The sequence below is a fragment of the Colius striatus genome, chromosome 1 (assembly GCF_028858725.1).
Source record: "Colius striatus isolate bColStr4 chromosome 1, bColStr4.1.hap1, whole genome shotgun sequence".
Lineage (NCBI taxonomy): Eukaryota > Metazoa > Chordata > Aves > Coliiformes > Coliidae > Colius > Colius striatus.
The window spans coordinates 130,566,365-130,583,649 of NC_084759.1; the positions used below are offsets into that span (position 1 = coordinate 130,566,365).

At 45.8% G+C, this 17,285-nt stretch overlaps 1 protein-coding gene across 2 annotated transcripts; it reads left to right on the forward strand.

The window, feature by feature from the left end:
- Positions 1-10,952: 10,952 nt before the first annotated feature.
- On the forward strand, positions 10,953-15,151 carry LOC104552503 (zinc finger protein 436). Of its 2 annotated transcripts, none has more exons than XM_062007353.1 (2): positions 10,953-11,025; positions 11,617-15,151. In XM_062007353.1, exon 2 carries the CDS (start codon positions 11,641-11,643, stop codon positions 12,613-12,615), a length of 975 nt encoding a protein of 324 aa, XP_061863337.1. In that variant the 5' UTR covers positions 10,953-11,025; positions 11,617-11,640; the 3' UTR covers positions 12,616-15,151. The 2 variants fall into 2 exon arrangements, with proteins under 2 accessions (XP_061863337.1, XP_061863331.1); XM_062007347.1 differs by having other exon boundaries at positions 10,960-11,025; positions 11,620-15,151.
- The last annotated feature ends 2,134 nt before the right edge of the window (positions 15,152-17,285 follow it).

Sequence of the window (17,285 nt, forward strand, 5' to 3'; positions counted from 1 at the left end):
AAGACGTTTCCAGCTCATAAGAGAAGCCATTCCCTTACTCTACACCCAAACAGCCGATTATTCAGAGGCCCATGCAGAGATCTCAAGTCTCTAAGATTGACAAGAGAACCAAACAACCCTTCCTTCCCATCCACCACTAGGACTGAGGTGTCACCCATTATATACTTGTGTAACTCACTTAGACCTTCCTCAGCTACAAAAGTACCTGGGGGGAAAAAAAAAAGTGAGCTAGCTTTTCTTCACTCCAAGTTAACTATGTTGTTTTGCTTTAAAACAGCTGCTAGAAACTCACATCAGAAAGAAGCCCGAACAACCACTGACTGCCTTGCCCCAGCCTAGCACGCCATATCATCCCAGCCACTCAGGACAGAGTTGCCAGCTTAAGAAGAAACACAATGACCTCAGCACTCCTTGGTGGAGCTTCAAGCTTCCCTCTGGGATTTAACTAGAGCTTATATCTCACCTGGACATCCTGCAATATCACTTTCCCCAGGACCCTGGAAAAGACAGAACACAAGCTCTATTACTGGCTCCATCTAGAAGTGGAGAAGAAACCTGGAGTGTCAAACTTGTCCCATGCATGAGTGAAAAGAAAGACATTAAGTGCAGTACATAGTGGCAGGGCCCACAGGCTACTTAAAAGAGGCAAACCCATAGATGCTCTTCAACACCACCTAACTAAACAGATCAGTTTTACACAAAGACTTGAAGGTTGGTGATTCAAAAGGTGGTAAGCTTAATCAAGAGGTCACCATGATAAAAGACAGTATTATCTAACCTTGCTCTCCCTCGTAACACCAACAAGCCCCGCCCGAGGCTGCATTAGCTCAGAGGATAAATTCGGCCTCTGAACCGCCACACTTCGCGCTTCTTTAATACAGCCCCGCTCACCAACAGCTTCCCCCTTGCCGCTCCGCCCCCTCCGACAGCCCCTCAGCAGCGCCTTGGCCTATCCCAGGCTCACGCTTAGGCCGGCGGGTGAGCCTGGCCCCTTTCGGCACCTGCGCCACGCCCCCGCCTTCTTTCCCGCCGGCTGTGCGGCAGCCTGCTGCGGTAAGGGTTCGGCCTTCGCTCCGTCGCGGGCTTGCTGCCAGCCTTCGCTGGCGAGGGATAGGCGGTGCGTCTCACGCAACCTCTCCTGCAGACAGGCCAGAGATAGGATTTTGCCGGGGCAAGACATAGCGGCATGCCTGCGGCTGGCTCCATGGTGCAGGCTGCCCATCGCCCGCCCTGTGCTTGCCGAGCCCCCGGGAGTTCTGCCCCGCCGCCGGAAGGTGGGAGTTGCTAGTAGCGTGGGCAGTGGTTAATGGCCCCGGTGGGCACCCCGCGGCTGTGGCCTGCGGCACCGACCCCCCTTGGACTGCAGCAGGGGCTCGTGCTGAGCTGCCCCGTGGTGGGAGCTGAGGGCTCTGGCCGTGTTATGGTTCTATTTCCTTGCACGTTGGCTTGGGATAGTCCTGCCCAGGCCATGGGCTCTCTGTGAGGGTTGTACAGTTGTCACCCACGGGGCACAGAGCATAAGTAAGGCCCTATACTCCATTTGAGGACAGACAGTGTTACCCTGGTACAAGTGGGTGATGGAGCACTGGCCCAGGCCGCCCAGGGAGGCTGTGGCATCTCTTCTGAAGGTTTTCAAACCCCCTCCCTAGACACATTCCTGTGCATCCTGATCTAGATGAACAGTGAACCTGCTTTAGAGGGGCAGCGGGGAGGAGGAATGAATGATCTCTAGAGGTCCCTTCCAACTCCTACCATTCTGTGAAATCTGTGAAGTGAGTCTTCACCAGCTTTTGTGCCAGGTGGGGTGCAGCAGGGCAAGGTAAGGCAAGAAAGGAAGGAGGACACAGAAGGCAAGGTGAGAAAGGAAGGAAGACCTGCTCTGCCACTATGGAGAACATGCAGCAGCTACTACAGCAAAAAGAGGGCTCTGATGTTACCAAAAATGATAACCAAGGAAACTCTCCAAAAGCTGACATTGGTTTATTGCAGTGCTGGGTGCATGGGGGATCTCTGCTAACATGCAGACCAAGTGGCTCATATATATGAAGAAAATGAATATTCATAGAAATCTAATGCATATCCAAGTACGTGGCAAAACTGCCTCTGCACAACTGTACTGAATTTGGTAAGAGAGGTCTGGTGGTCATTTGGAGGTACACTTTAACTTCGTTTGCCCATATATCATCACAACTCCCAACTTTGTAACTTGCGCTTTTGTAACTTAGCAGAACCAAGACTGGCACCCAAACTGTCCTTTAGCTCACAAACTTACTTATCTTCTTTGTGCAAAGTTTACACCAAGGGGACTTCCATTCTGTTCTTTGTATACTAACTATGCAAAAGGGATCTGTTCTTCATGAAGACTTGCTTATCTTATCTGTCAAAGGGAGTCCTTTCCTCTGTTCTTTGCATCTTTGGTATCACTGAGGCTTAAGACCTCAGACAGATGGATCTGGTGGTTGCACTTCCACATGGAGCTTCAGGAACCAACCACTTGGCAGCACTTCTCCTCAGATCACCCCCTATCTTCCCTGCCCTCAGGCTGTCTCAACAGCAGGCAGGAGCCATCAGTACAGTCCCTGTACTGGACTCTCTCCCTGTCCCTCTTGAGCTGAGGAGCCCAGAACTGGACACAGGACTCTAGATAAGGCCTCACCAGGGCAGAGTAGAGGGGGAGAAGAACCTCCCTTGACCTGCTGGCCACACTCTTCTTGATGCATCCCAGGATGCCATTGGCCTTCTTGGTCACAAGGGCACATTGCTGGCTCATGATTAGCTTATATCAAACAGGACTCCCAGGTCTCTCTCTGAAGAGCTGAACTTCAGCAATGTCTGTTTCAATGTCTGTTCCTTTCCAAAAGATGGTTAAAATCTGTCAAAGATCATCTATTAAAAAAAAAGTATTTCTGTTTTGTTAAAAGTTTTTAGAAAAAGAAATACTTTCTGTAAAAACTCTCTTTGTAGTTACACCTGGGAGTCAAATATAATCACATAACTCCAAAAATTAAGTTAAAACATAAATTATTCTTGTATTTGCTTGCTAAGGCCATAGAAGTTAACTGCCACTCCCTTCCTACCAGATCTCTTACTCCCCTCATCTTCAGTGAAAAAAATTAAGGAGGTGACAGTTCACCCTACTCTTGAGGCAGAGGTTCAGAGGAAGAGTAAATCTTGCTAATGATCCTTTTTTCCTCCAGAGGAAGCCTTTTCTTCCATTACAGGTCCTTGTCCTTTCTCTTTTTTTTTTTTTCCTGAAAGGCAAACATGTACTAGGGGAGAAATAAAGCAGACAGCATGTAAGTAGAGATCATGACTTACCATCACAGAACTGATCCAAGAGTGACCTGCAAACAATTATGGCCGTAATAATCCTCCAGTTACAACCACCAGAGACTTCCCTGCTGTAACCTACAAACTGTTACATTTCTGCCTGTGTCAAAGTAAAAGTTACAAGACACGTGTATTTGCTCTTTCCTTACACAGAGCTTAAATAGAGAACAGAGACAGAACTGCGTTGCAGCACATTATCTTCCCCAATGAAAAGCTGAACTGGTTGCTTTTCCATCTCAGCAGTGGAGAGCTATTTGGAATGTGCAGGTGCCCAAAATTTTAGTGGCATCTGTCAGGTCACCACAGGATAAAGAATTTATCAACTGGAGTATTATGTACAGTCCTTTCTTGTCCTTAAACAAAGAAGGAGGAGTTATGGCCTAATATCTTTTAGATTTCAGTGGTTCACTCTAATTTTAGCTCTAATGTACAGAAGAACCCAGCAGGTGAATATCTGCTGTTGCACTATATTTATATTAAAATGGCTTCTTGGGGACTTTGTACTGGGCTGAGACATGGCTATACATGGGTACTGCACAAATACAAAATGAACTGGTGTTTCCTACCACAAACAACTTGTAGTCTAGAGTAGCATTAACGAGTTCCCTCATAATGGAAAGCACTTGCATATATAACAAACAGTAGCATGATTTATGCCATGTTTTCACCATTTTGTAATTGAATACGGCCCAAATTTCAGCATTCCAAAATCATCCAGGACAAAAAAGGTTCACCACATTCCCAAGGAAACTAAAAAATTAAACAAAGCATGGCTATACACACTATGGCTATTTGAATAACTGAGGATGCCAAGAATGCTACTTAAAAACACTTAAAAAATTGTCATGTATGAATAATTGGAAAAAAATCAAAGGAGTTCAGGATCAAAGGATGATTCACCACATTTATTTTTACTCCATGCTTGGTTTGGGTAGTATATTGTAGGTGCATTTCAGAGTCTGGCAAGCTGCCTGGTTTTGATGATTTTCTTGCTTTTCAAGGAAGAATAATCAAATGAATTTCTCAAATGCAAAAGATTGGATTCTTAGTGACTGTAAACCAAGTTTGCAGGATAGGAGCATCTATCGTGGGAAGCACGGACTCAGGAAAAGATTTCAAAAGCCATAGTAAATATAAGATCCAATGGTGATGCTGGGGTGAAATAGCTAACAGAATCCACAGAAATTTAAACGAGTAAACGCTGCATAAACCCAAAGATAATACAAATATTCAGCCCATACTTGTAACTCAGGCAATTACTACAGCAACAGATTAGCTGCTGTATTTGAAGAAAGAACTAACAGAAAGAACTTCCTTGGCATGTATTAAGCAAGAAGTCGATCTATCAGTCATCAATTCTGCCGACCCAACCTCACTAAAGCCCCTTGGCACTTAATTTGCTGGTACCCACCTAAAATCTTTGGAAATACTAATAAGTAAAGGACATCAGAACACTGTTGGCTTGAATAAACTTTAGTAGCAGGAAGAGAGTGACAATGCAAAATGATGGAAGTTCTGCTTTCATGAAACAAGGAGTGATGCTGGGAGATTGTACGGCTACATGGGAGGTTCTCATTCAAAAGCCGCAGAGAGTGTTCCCAGCACCAATGGACAGATATTTCCCTCTAGGTGCAAGTTCTGATCTACTAGAAACTTTGAAAAGACAAAGTGAGTTTTCTGACAAGTGAGTTTTCTGTGGTACAACAGACAACAGGATTTATTTCCTCCCTCACACTCAATAGCAATTTGTTAGTTTAAATAAGTAGATAAATTAATAAAAAGCCCTTCCCCAGTAAGTCTAGTCAGTAAACTTTGATTTAGCAGAAGTTTAACAAAAAATATAAGAGCAGATAACACTTGTCTTAAAGACTAATTATACTCCAAAGCAGAGATTTTCCATTTTTCATGGAAGCCATTTAAATGGCTTTAGAGAAATGAAAGAATTAACAATTTCAGAAGAGGGCATCTTTAACCCACATAGAAAACAATTCCATTTCATCGCAAAAGGAATTGAAAAGACTGATTTAATATGCTCCCAATCTGCCACCAACTGGGCAATCTGGGAACCTGCATTTCAAATAGGCAGATATCTCTCATCTTGCCAGGTATGGCAGAAAAGAAACCCTTGGCTTCTCAGTCGGGATGCACTCACATCCCACACTTACCTGGTATGTCCTGAGACCAGGGAATAATTTCATTTATGAGCTATGTGAGTAAAAGGAGTACAAAGACCAGAAAACTACTCCTTGGCCAACCTCTCAATAAATAAGCCAATAAATGGATTTAGAGTCAGAGTAAGCAAAAGGGCTGCTTCCTTTATGCTTAAAGAAAGTGATTGAAAAGAAAACTAATAGAAACTACCACTGATTTTGATAAGGCCATTATCATGACTCAGGAGACAAAGATTCATAGACAGAGTAGATCATAACGCAGTCTTGAAGCCACAGTCTGGTCCTACAGAGCCGTGATCTGAAATAGTGACACATCATCATTTGCACCTGCGAAAGAATAGTGTTGTGCTGTTAGTATTAATTCAGCTGCTTTCCTGTTTCACATCTGATGTCATAAATTGGCCTGCTTCTCCAGATAATGTTTCTCAAAGTTTCCTTACTCCTAGACAATAAATTTATTCTGTCTGAATTAGGACTAAAGTACAGGAGACATAAGGAGTTCCTGCACTATTTAGGGACACTATATGAAGCCTGACTTTCACCACCCATTCCTTCTCTTTATTTATTCAACGAAAAGGGGGAGAAGGATTCAGTCCCAGGTTCTCCAATGAACACAGAAGCCCATAAAGCAAAGTGTAAACACACACTACAGTAGTCACATGCAAATACATTTGAACACATAGAGCTGCTTACAGAAGTATCAGTACACTGTCCACCTGTGCTCAGCTACATTAGGATCTGCTCGTGGCTTAGGTAAGAAATCAACTGAGGCATTTAACAGTACCTACTGATGGGCAAATGCCAGTGTTGCTGCCCTGAGACTTGCTTGCCAGGACATTAGCACTCTTGGCAGATAGCAGGATTCTCACACACAGAAAAGGCACAGATTGATACAATAACAACATACCTGCAAATAGACAAGTGTTTTGGGATGCTTCCTCCAGACTCTGGAGTGCCAGTTTCTTTTCCCTGCCCTGTCAGTAGTGCCAGAGACATTCATATTTAACCATCTGCCAGTTGTTGACTGGTGCCATTAGATCTTAGTCTCTGCTCCTCAGCTGGCTATTAGTAAAATCACATTTTCTCACCTCCCAGAAAAGAGGTAACTTGTCCAAGATTGTGGATGTAACTCATCTAAGACTGTGAAGTGTTTTACCTTCCACACAGTAAGGTTCCAGGTCCACATTCCAGGAGCAGCGTGGAGTGGAGCAACAATCATAGAACAAGGACAAGGACTGACAAAAATGACCTAAAGTATCTGGTGCAAAGTGTTCGTTGCCTGTGAGATCAGAAATTAACTCTGTCATCCAGAGCTGCTTAAGACATCTACCCAGCTATCTGTCTATATCTGTCTATAACAGTATAAGCTAAACTCTGAATGAGAAAACTGAACCCAAGCACATGAAAAACTCTCATCATCAAGATTGTAGATGACAAGATTATTACTGTGTGGGGGACTCCACATTCCAAACAGCATGGGATGATACTGTCTAAAATTACACATTTCTTGTTACACCTTTTAGTAAGGAGCAAGTGTTTCTGTTCCTCTGTGTGAAGTGCAAATTGTGTGTCTGACACGTGGTTTTATTTAAAGAGGAGTAATCACTACTCCAAACAGATTTAAAGACTAATCCCACAAGGTGGATAGAGGTTTTTCAGCTAGGTGCCTTCTGCAGCAATAGACTCAAACTGCTATGCACAGATTAGCAACATATGAGGGGCTGGACTAGATGATCTCTAAAGGTCCCTTCCAACCCCTACCATTCTATGATTCTATGATCTGTATATAACCATGAAATAGCTGCATCAGTAACCAACAAGCACAGTAGTTTCAGCAAACCAAACACTGGGACAGAAGCGGGTACAAATCCAGGACAAAACCCAGAGGTAAGGCCAAAAGTAGTAGCAGTAACCAGCTAATACATGTGGCCACATCAAAATAAAAGGAGTGCCTCACTTCGAAGTGCCAAAGGTGATGAGGCATATAAGTCTACAGGGAACCAACAGGACACCTTCCAATGCAACCAGGAGAACTGCAATGGGCAGAAGGAAATTCTCCTTCCAAACAAACAAGAAAAGAGAAACCAATTTGAAGGTTGTTACTCTTCCCAGTCCGTGAGACCTGGAGAGCCACAGCTGAATGTAGCTGATGGCCACAAACCTGTGATGGATCATACCCTAGGAACTGTGGCAAACCAGTGACTGGTACACATGATACGGTATAAACTGTTGAAAGAGGGAGGAATCCACACAGCATTTCAAAGGAGGAGGAGAGGAAGGAAGAACTTGGGGATCTAACAAGAAGCAGTGTCAGTGACTCACTCCATCTGTAAGACTTTACATTAAGAACATGACAGTTCACTTGGCAACTAGGAGGCTGCATGTTGTCTGTCAACATATTAGAGGACACAGAGCACTTGAGAGTCTGGGAAGTAAAACAGTGTGAAAGCATGAGCAGCCAGCCAAGTTGTTAATAAATATTTTCTTTGTGGTTCTGGTTTTTTTTAAGAAATATTTTCATGCCTTTTTTTTAAAAAAAAAGAGTGTAATTTTTCCCCAGTTAAACATATTTAAATTACATAGGAAAAGACAGCTATCCATTTTAAGCCCAGATTAACAGTAACCTTTAAAAATAATTTGTCTTATATTACACTAAATAAAACATTTGAAGCATAGTATACCCATTGCCAAGGTCTTGGAGAAAATCAACCACAAACTTAGACAACACTGAAGCCAGAAAGCTTAGTTTCCCTTTCTAATCTGAATAATCATTATGTGTGAGATTTATTCCAATTATCATCTCAGTTTCTTAAGCTCTGTTTAATAAATCTCTACTTCAAACATAAAGTGTTTCTTAGATCTATTCATCATATTTCACTTAAAAGACAAATTTCCAGTTCCTCAAACATCTTCTCAAGTCTAGAATAAACAAAATAATTATTTAATAAATCAGAAGTGTAATTCAACAGTTTACAAAATCACATTATTGAAAATGTATGTAGGTTAAAAAATTAACTAAATGCATGTTAACTTATAGAACTACGTGTTTGTATATGTAGTGTATTCTCCTCACTAAGGAAACAAACGGTTATTTTGATGAAAAGATTATGCTTAGTTCAAGATTTCTGAATGTTCAGCAAACAATAATAACCAATCCTTAGAGTAGAAAACCCTTTAAAAGGTATGCCTACAAAATATGATTAACATTGCTTACTTAATTCAGATTTGCTCACTTGGTGATTTAAAATATGATTAAAATCTTTATTAGAAATTATTTTAGTATGAATTAAGCTAAATTATTCACAATAAACCACTTTGTTGTCATCCTCCAGCCTTTTATTGCAATTATTCTGATGATGCTCACCTCTGTATCATGTTTCAAAGCTTTTAACAATATGTCCCTGGCCATCTTCTCAGCTTTTCCTTACCCAGTAAGCAACTGGCTTCATTACTGATTTGTTCAGCCATGCCACTCCAAAGATAAGAAAGTTCTGAGAGACAGAACAAAACATATCCCTAAACTATCAGTCCTCTTCTTTTTTCATACCTGCTTCCTTTGTGCCTCCACCTTGTCTGTGAGGTTGATGTCCTGTCCTGGTATCAGCATGTTCTTTTGTTCTGACATATAATTATTAACGCAGCTTTCTGCAGGAGTGCAGTATTCCTGCAACTGCCTTACTGACAATTTGATCCCAGGTTCCATCTTTCCTACCTGTGATTATTTTCAAGTTAGACATCCCGAGTACCAGATCATCAGGACATAAGGTCTGCAGAACAATTTCTAGACAGAGACATTTAAAAGCAACTGGGAATAAACCGGAAAACAATTCAACATGCATGGTGGGGACAACAGAACTGTTTTCCCACCATCAGACCACAAAGGAAAAGCTGTGGTAAGTTTGTTCAAGGGTACCAAAGCACAGAAAGTCTTTTGTTTCTTCTTCTTTGAATAACTGTGGAAAGCACTAGCATTTAACTCCAATTATTTAACAATCAGAATCAATTTTTAATGAATATGAATGTCAGTATTTATAGAGACAAGTGTCAGTTCAGGTTCTACAACCCTTTGCATCCTGAGCCAAAAATAGGTGCGTCCTGCCCTCTTGGTTGACTCAGTACTTCCAAATGATGTGACTCAGCTTCATGAAAGTCTCATGAAAGTTTAGGCTTTATTTCTTAACTTCTGGTAATTTTTTTTCCTGCATGTACTCCAAGTTTCCTTTTGTGAAAACAGCCACTGTTCCTCATCTACAGAGCAGTTTGGGAATGTGTCAGGTGCTGGAATTTGGGAATCATACAAATGGTTTGGGTTGGAAGGTACTTTCAAAGATGATATAGTCCTGCCACAGACAGGAACATCTCTCACTTGATCAGGTTGTTCAAACCTGACTTTGAACACTTTCAACATAACTTATCTGGGAAACCTGTTCCAGTGTCTCACCATCCTTGTGGGAAAAAATGTATACCTTATGTCCAATCTAGATCTGCCCTCTTTCAGTTTAAAACCATAGTCCCTTGTTCTGTCACTACAAGTGTTAGTAAAAAGTCTTTCTTATAAGCTCCCTTCATATATTGAAAGGCCACACTGAGGTGTCTCCAGAGCCTTCTATGAGGTCCCTTCTCCCCAGAGTCAGAATAAAGAAACCTTAGGGAGGAAATAGTTACAGTTGTAATGCAAAGACATGCCACGGAATACTAGGTGAACAAAACAGTTCAAGCAGCAGAAAAACGTGGTAGTGAATGATGCCTGTGAAGGCTGCATAGCACAGACGAGGCTGCAGAACAACACTGCAAGAACTGGACACCATAGCATGGGCGGGCAGGACAGCAAGACGGCCAGTTGAAGAGGTGCACAAAACCTTGGTCCTTTTGCTTCCTACTGCCCCGTGGTCCAGGACTACGTCCTGCACGTAGATGGAGATGTCAACTTCCAGCGAGCAGGGCTACACTTACATGCCTAGATCTAGCCATGCCCAGGCCCGGCTCCGTGACACTCATCGGCACGGCGCCTGGCCAGAGACCCGCTGTAGCCTCTCTTCCTTCCATCCTTCCAAGTCCGGGCACACAAGGCACGGGGCAGCTCCGTACACCGGGAGCAGGAGAGGCGAAGAGTAAGGAGAGGCTGGCGTCAGGGCGGGCCTCGGCGGGGCTGCTGCCGTCCCCGGGTCGCGCCCGGTTCGGGAGCGGCCAGCGGCAGACCGAGAGGGGATCCACCGGCGGCCGGTCCGGGCCTCGCCTATCGCGGCTTCCCGCAACCTCGCACCCCGCCAGGGGTGCAGCGAAGGGCAAAGGACGAGGGGAGGCGGGCCGGGCCGGGCCCGGAAGGGTTACAACCATAGAGGCCGACCGGCCGCCTCCCGGGAGCCGCAGGAAGTGCCGGCGGGGCGGGCTCCGCACGGGAAACTTCCCCTCCCCGCGGCCGGTGGCCGTGCCGTGCCAGCTGGGGCTGCGCCCGGCGCCCCTCCGCCCCGCCCGGCTCGGGCCGGGGCCGGGGCCGGGGCCGGGGCCGTGCTGCCGGGCGGAGGTGAGGTGGGCACAGGGGGTCGCCGGCCCCGGGCGGGGGCAGCTAGGGGAGCGGGGGCTGCTCGGCGGCCAAGGGCCAGGCTGCGGGGGCGCGCCCGAGGCGGGGGTTGAATTTCCCGCAGCGTCGCCGCCGGTGCTGCCCCCGGGGGAGAGCAGCGGGGCTCGGGAGGGTTGGTGAGCTCCGCCACCAGGCCTCACCGCTGCTTGCTCGCCTCCCCGCTCTGCCTCCTGCCTCCGCTCACGGCTACTCTTTCCCCCGGCCCAGCGCCTCGGCTCCCGCACTCCGATCCGGCTGCTCAGCCGGGCAAGCGAGTAGCGGGGCAGAAGCTGCCGCTGCTTAAGAGGGGCGGCCGCAGGCAGCGTCCCCTCCCCAGCGCCCGCGTCGGTTGCAGGTAGCAGCGAGAGAGGATGGAGCCGGTCCGGACGCCTTCGCCTCTCCCCTCGATCTGGCGCAGCCGGGACAGGCTGGGGGAGGGAACACAGCATCTGGCCAGGGGCCAGACTGGCCGCGGCGGCCAGACTAGGTGGAGAAGAGGGGGTGCAGGCCGCGAGAAGGCGTGGTGGTTGTATCTGGACTCTCCTTCTGTCCCAGCAGGTGAAGGGAGCATGAGTGAAAATGAGGGACATCTCCAGAGAGATGGACCAGGAGCAGATGAACCTTGTGAGGCCATTTCGGACTTTCATGAGAGAAGCTTCTCCTTCGGGCTGTGACCAGGCAGTGTCCCATACAAGGCCAGACCTTCTGTCCCCAGAAACAGGGCCAGAGAAGACTTCTCGCTGTGGCTTCCGGAAGCGTAAGGATACTGTGGTGCCCCACCGAGCATTCATGGGTGAGAAGCCCTACATCTGCATCGAGTGTGGGCAGAGCTTCAACCGCAGCTCTGACCTGATCCGCCACCAGAGGATCCACACTGGGGAGAAGCCATACATGTGTACTGACTGTGGGAAGAGCTTCAGCCGTCGCTCCCACCTCATCCAGCACCAGCGCGTCCACACGGGTGAGCGGCCATACCAGTGCAAGGACTGCGGGAAGAGCTTCAGTCAGAGCACCCACCTGGTGCAGCACCAGCGCAACCACACTGGTGAGAGACCTTATGTCTGTGCCAAGTGTGGAAGGAACTTCTACCAGAACTCAGGCCTGCTCCGCCATGCTAACTTTCACACGGGAGAGAAACCCTACAAATGCCCCCAGTGTGGGAAGCACTTCAGTGACAGCTCCAACCTCATTGCCCACCAGCGTCTCCACACGGGTGAGAAGCCCTACAAATGTGCTGACTGCAACAAGTGCTTCAGTGAGAGCTCTAAGCTGATCATCCACCAGCGTGTCCACACAGGTGAGAAGCCATACTTGTGCCCTGACTGTGGGAAGAGTTTCAGCCAGCGCTCACATCTTGTCCAGCACCGTCGCACGCACACTGGGGAGAAGCCCTACAAGTGTGCTGAGTGTGGGACCTGCTTCAGTGACAACTCTACCCTCATCCGTCATCGTCGTACCCACACTGGGGAGAAACCTTTTAAATGCTCCCACTGCGGGAAGAGCTTCAGTCGCAATTCCTACTTGGTCTCACACCAGCGGTTGCACATGTGGTAGGCAGCATCACTAGATGTGGTCTGGGGGTGATCTAGGATGCAGCTCTGGTCCAGGCCTGTCTAAAGTGTGCTTAAGGGACAAGGAGGGGACACACAAGGATGTGACTACAGCTGGCCAGAGTAATTCCTTTGGACCGTGTTACCTTTTTCATTCCCCTCCTCCTCCCAATGCACCTTGGGCATGGACAGAAAGTGAGCAGTGGTTGCATTGGATAGTTCTGCATCCCAAGGCCCTGTTGTTCTCTTTCCTTGGTACTAAAGTCGGATGCTATCTGCCACATGGCCAGGGTGCAGATGTTTGCTCACACATCCCCATGAGAGGTGTCTGTTTGGGAGTCTGAGGAGAGAATGCACAATGTCAGATCACAGGACGAAAAGCTGTGTGGTCATGCAACCTACACGTGTGGTAGTGCCAAGGGAAGTAGGATGGAAGATGGGGTCCTTAAGGGACTTTGTTCCACTCACAGCTGAAATGTTGTGGCCTGTATAATATTGCACAGGTCTATGGAAGGTCACCATATTTGTGGTCTAAGCCAACTCTGGAACGTCAAAGTGAAATAAGTCTTGTAAAAGGAACACGTAGGCATACCCTTAACCAGGGAAAGGAGATATTCTGGCAGAGGTTCTCTGCAAATGCTGTTTGGATGGAAGGAACGAGGGAGCTGTGAGATAAGGACATGGCCTCTTTTGGAATCTCAGAACTGGTGGGATCATATCTGGAGGCTTAAAAAAATAACCAGAATTATACCTGCTGCTGCTAAGACTGTGGTACGCAACTTTATAGATGTATGGAGGTCAGCTCTGAGTTTGTACTGGTAGCTTTATTCTACAGAATTTGGATTCAAAGATAGGGTTCAGGTGGGCTGGTTATTAGATGTGTTGCAAAATGGGACAGAACAACAGTGTACTAGGACTGACTTGATTCCATACCAGTATTTCTCAAGTCCCATTATGCCCAGTGTGCATGCACATGCGTGTGTAAATAACATCTCTATCAATGTATTCACATAAGTATGAACTAACTTTTACACTAAGTGTATCTTCACAGTCATCTGTGAACGATCTCATGTGAACACACCGTGGCAGTGGTCAAAGTGGCCAGCTGTAAGACACTACACCATATCAGCACTTGTCAAAACACTAAACATAATGTATATATTAGCATTTCTCAATAAGAAGCTGGGAGGAATAGGTTTTGTACAAAAAATGTACGAATTTTCATATCAGGACATTCAGGTTTACACTGATTTCTTTGTGTATGTGTGTAAGAAATCTGAAATTGAGTTGTCTTGTTTATATATCTATAAAAAAAATGTGTGGCCCTTATGGTTTTCACTCTGTGTAGTTCTCTCCCCCTCGTTTTCCACAGGTACGTATAAATGGCAATTGTAGGATGTACCCCCCTCACGGCTTTAACTAGAAAGTATTGCAGTGCAACACATGACATTGCTTTTGTTTTTTGACTGTTCTGCTGCTGACCATTTTAGTAACAGTATTGACTGGTGTGCTTATCTAGCACTGCTGGAGCTTAGAAAGATTTCCGGTTTCATGATGTACCAACTGACTCCATGGCTTCAAGCAGGTCTATGGAAAAGGAATGCAATCTGAAGCCAGTGAAAGGACTGGAGCTGTAGTGGGGAAGAGATGAAGGAAACAAAGATGACAAGAAGGTCCACGGATTTGAGCAGCTGCTGGCCAGGAATGCTTGTGAATTGCTTGCTGAACCTGCTACTCTCAGAGGGATTGCAGGGGTCCTTTCCATGACCCCCACACCAGTTTGTGACATTAAACTGCTAATAAAATGACCTTTACATATAGTTTAATAAGAAGGAGCTGTAGGGGGGACATGAAATTGTTTGCAGCTCCTAGAGGAACAAGGCACCTTTATGTGCAGCTGCTCAGGGAAGTAGAAGGAGCTTTCAGAAATGGGGTGGACTTTGTTTACACAGGAACTAAAGCCTTGGTTTTCAAATGCGCGTTTTTACTTTTAGCTTTATGTTTGGTTTTGCTTTTTATGGACACCTTCAAACCAATGACTTCTTGATTTCTGTTCCACTTCTGGAAAGTGATTTGGAAGTCTTGACTAATGGTCATTCTGGAAGCGGCAAGATTTTCAATTGCTAGCAGACTTTCAGAAGGGATACTACAGCTCTCGGTAGGCTCACTTTTAACTGGATTCAAAGGTTATGTTGCGGGGCAGCTGTAGAACTGATCAATTTGTGTGGGTCTGTCCTGGTCCAGTTTAAGTTTCCCAAAGGAAATTTACAGCACTGAAACTGTTTGGCTGAGAAGCCCTGTTTGCCCAAGAAAGGCATCTTGTGAATGCAACTTCTGGCAATCTGAATGGAGTCACCGTAGCTGATCAATGAAACCCAGATCTGCACGTAGCAGAGCTCAACCCTAAGGGAAACCCTCACATTGATTCTGGTTTGAGAAGCCAGCTGTCCATGAATATGCCTTTTCTTTTCTACATGCTTTGTGAAGTGCTATGTGTACTTAACAGTGCTCTATAAATTAAAAAAAAGGATTGATGTGCATTTGTTTCTAAGATCGTTCTGAATTTTTAAAAACTATGCCAAATCCAAGTGGCCTTGTGGTTCACAGCACATTGCCAGTGAAGTAGTCTTAGTGGCTAGAACTGGATTGCTAACCAGTGTAAGCACATTTTTGGAGGTCCTTTCTGCAGCCACTGTTAATTTTCCCTGTTAAGTGTCACTCGGCTGAGATAATTCATTTCCCCTTGCCTGTCTGCCCTTTACTGTTTATGATCATCTAGCTGGAGAGGAGAATCTGGACACCACCCTTCCTTCTCTTTTGCACGACTTACAGGGTGCAGGGTTACAGGGACTTTCTGGACAGCACAAACTCACATTCAGAAGACGGAAGTATGGGCATGTGTAAAAAGTCAAGAACCAGAAGGTTTACTTTCATAGCAGGTAGCTCACCGGCTTCTCTACCAGCTGTCTCCTCCCTCAGGGCCATAGTGGGAGACTACTGGAAAAAGCAAAAGGTAATTAGCTACTATCATTCCAGCAGACCATCACTAGCACACTCCACCCAAACCCATGGTCACCAGCTGTTCCTCACATCCTGCCAGCTGGGGGGCTCTACAGAATACTGTAAGTTGCTGTCTGCTAACAGTGCTTAAATACTACAGTGAGGCTGTGCCACTTTAGAAATCACAGAATCTCAAGGGCTGGAAGGGACCTCAAGGGATCATCTAGTCCAATCCTCCTGCCAGAGCAGGATCGCCTACAGTAGGTCACACAGGAACTCATCCAGGTGGGTTTTGAATGTCCCCAGAGAAGGAAACTCTATAACCTGGCACCACTGCTTTTGCGGTCCAGATGGAGTTGGGCAACTGTCTTGTTCTCTCACAGGACAGGCCTGTTTAGAACACTCATTCCTGTGAACGGAAGCAAGAACCTAAAATCAGAGGGCATAGGGGCCAGGCTGCTCTGAGGAAGCAGAATTTTCCTTGTTCCTCTTGAGGCTTGCTGTGGAGGTATCTAGCTGCAGAGAGGAGACAGGCTGAGATAACTGGGGTAGCTGCCTTTCCAGAGCTCTTGCAATTGTCCTGCTGCTGGTCATCCATTGCTTTGGGCCATGGCCTGCTGTCTCTACCTCAAGTTGACCTTCACCACAATACTGCTGACCTCTGCAGATATTTGCACTTTCCTATCTTTAAGCACAGAACCTGTGTCAGTCCCTACTCTGTCAATGTTTGCCCTCACAAAAGGACAGTATCTCCGTGCTTACCTCAAAGTATATCTAACGTGCATCTGCCTTTACAGAAGGTAGAGGTTTTGACAGGCTTATGTAATTTGATTTGCCTCTTCCTAGCCTTAGCAGAGGATCTTCTTTTCTAGGATAGGGACTAAGTAGTTGTTTCCAACAGCTCTGCAACTAGCTGATATGCTTAAGAAGATGCCTTTTTTTCTGGTCAACTGCTTTCTTTTCTTGCCTAATTTCTTTAACAGATGACCTTTGATTTATCTCTATACCTTCAGGCTGACAGAAATAGCAAACAAAACAGGAAAAACAAGAGTTTACACATAATATGCATTAGAGAAATTGTAGATGTCTTCCAAGTTCACTGAATGTGTGATCAAACCTTTATGTGAACCTAGGATCAAACAGGAACCACAAGCTGCTTTATTGGGAAAAAGAAAAGAAAAGACAAACAAGTATCACAAGGGAAGCAGCGATAGAAATGAAAGAAGCAAGAGAGCAGGACAGAATGTTTTTCCTTGTGTCTAGAGAGAGAAAAAAATAAAATCACTGAATGGGAATCCTCATATCCTTTGAAAGGTGAAGGAAGACAGCAAAATGTGGTACTTGCTCTGGATCTTTGAAGTCTAAGAAGTTACCTGACATGATCGACAGTCTCAGGCCTGTTCTGAGCACAAAGGCTGGTGTGAAAGCATCCTGAGTTTAGATGGCTGCTTAGGGAAGCCATGTCCTGCCCTAAGCACCCCGCACTTGTTTTCATTTGGCTGATAAGGGACATAGCTGCTAATGTAAATGTGGGTGTCAATTGCATCTTCCACGTCAGTGTGTAGGGAGACACTAGTGCATGTGAAGAAAGAGTGAACTCCTTTCTGCAGAAATGTAACTGGAGAAGATCCTGACATTCCTCAGGCTCTGAGGCTCTTGAGGCTTCACTTTCAT

Bases quoted from the DNA above. Each gene is read 5' to 3' on its own strand.
- LOC104552503 (XM_062007353.1), top strand. From the start codon at position 11,641: ATGAGGGACATCTCCAGAGAGATGGACCAGGAGCAGATGAACCTTGTG.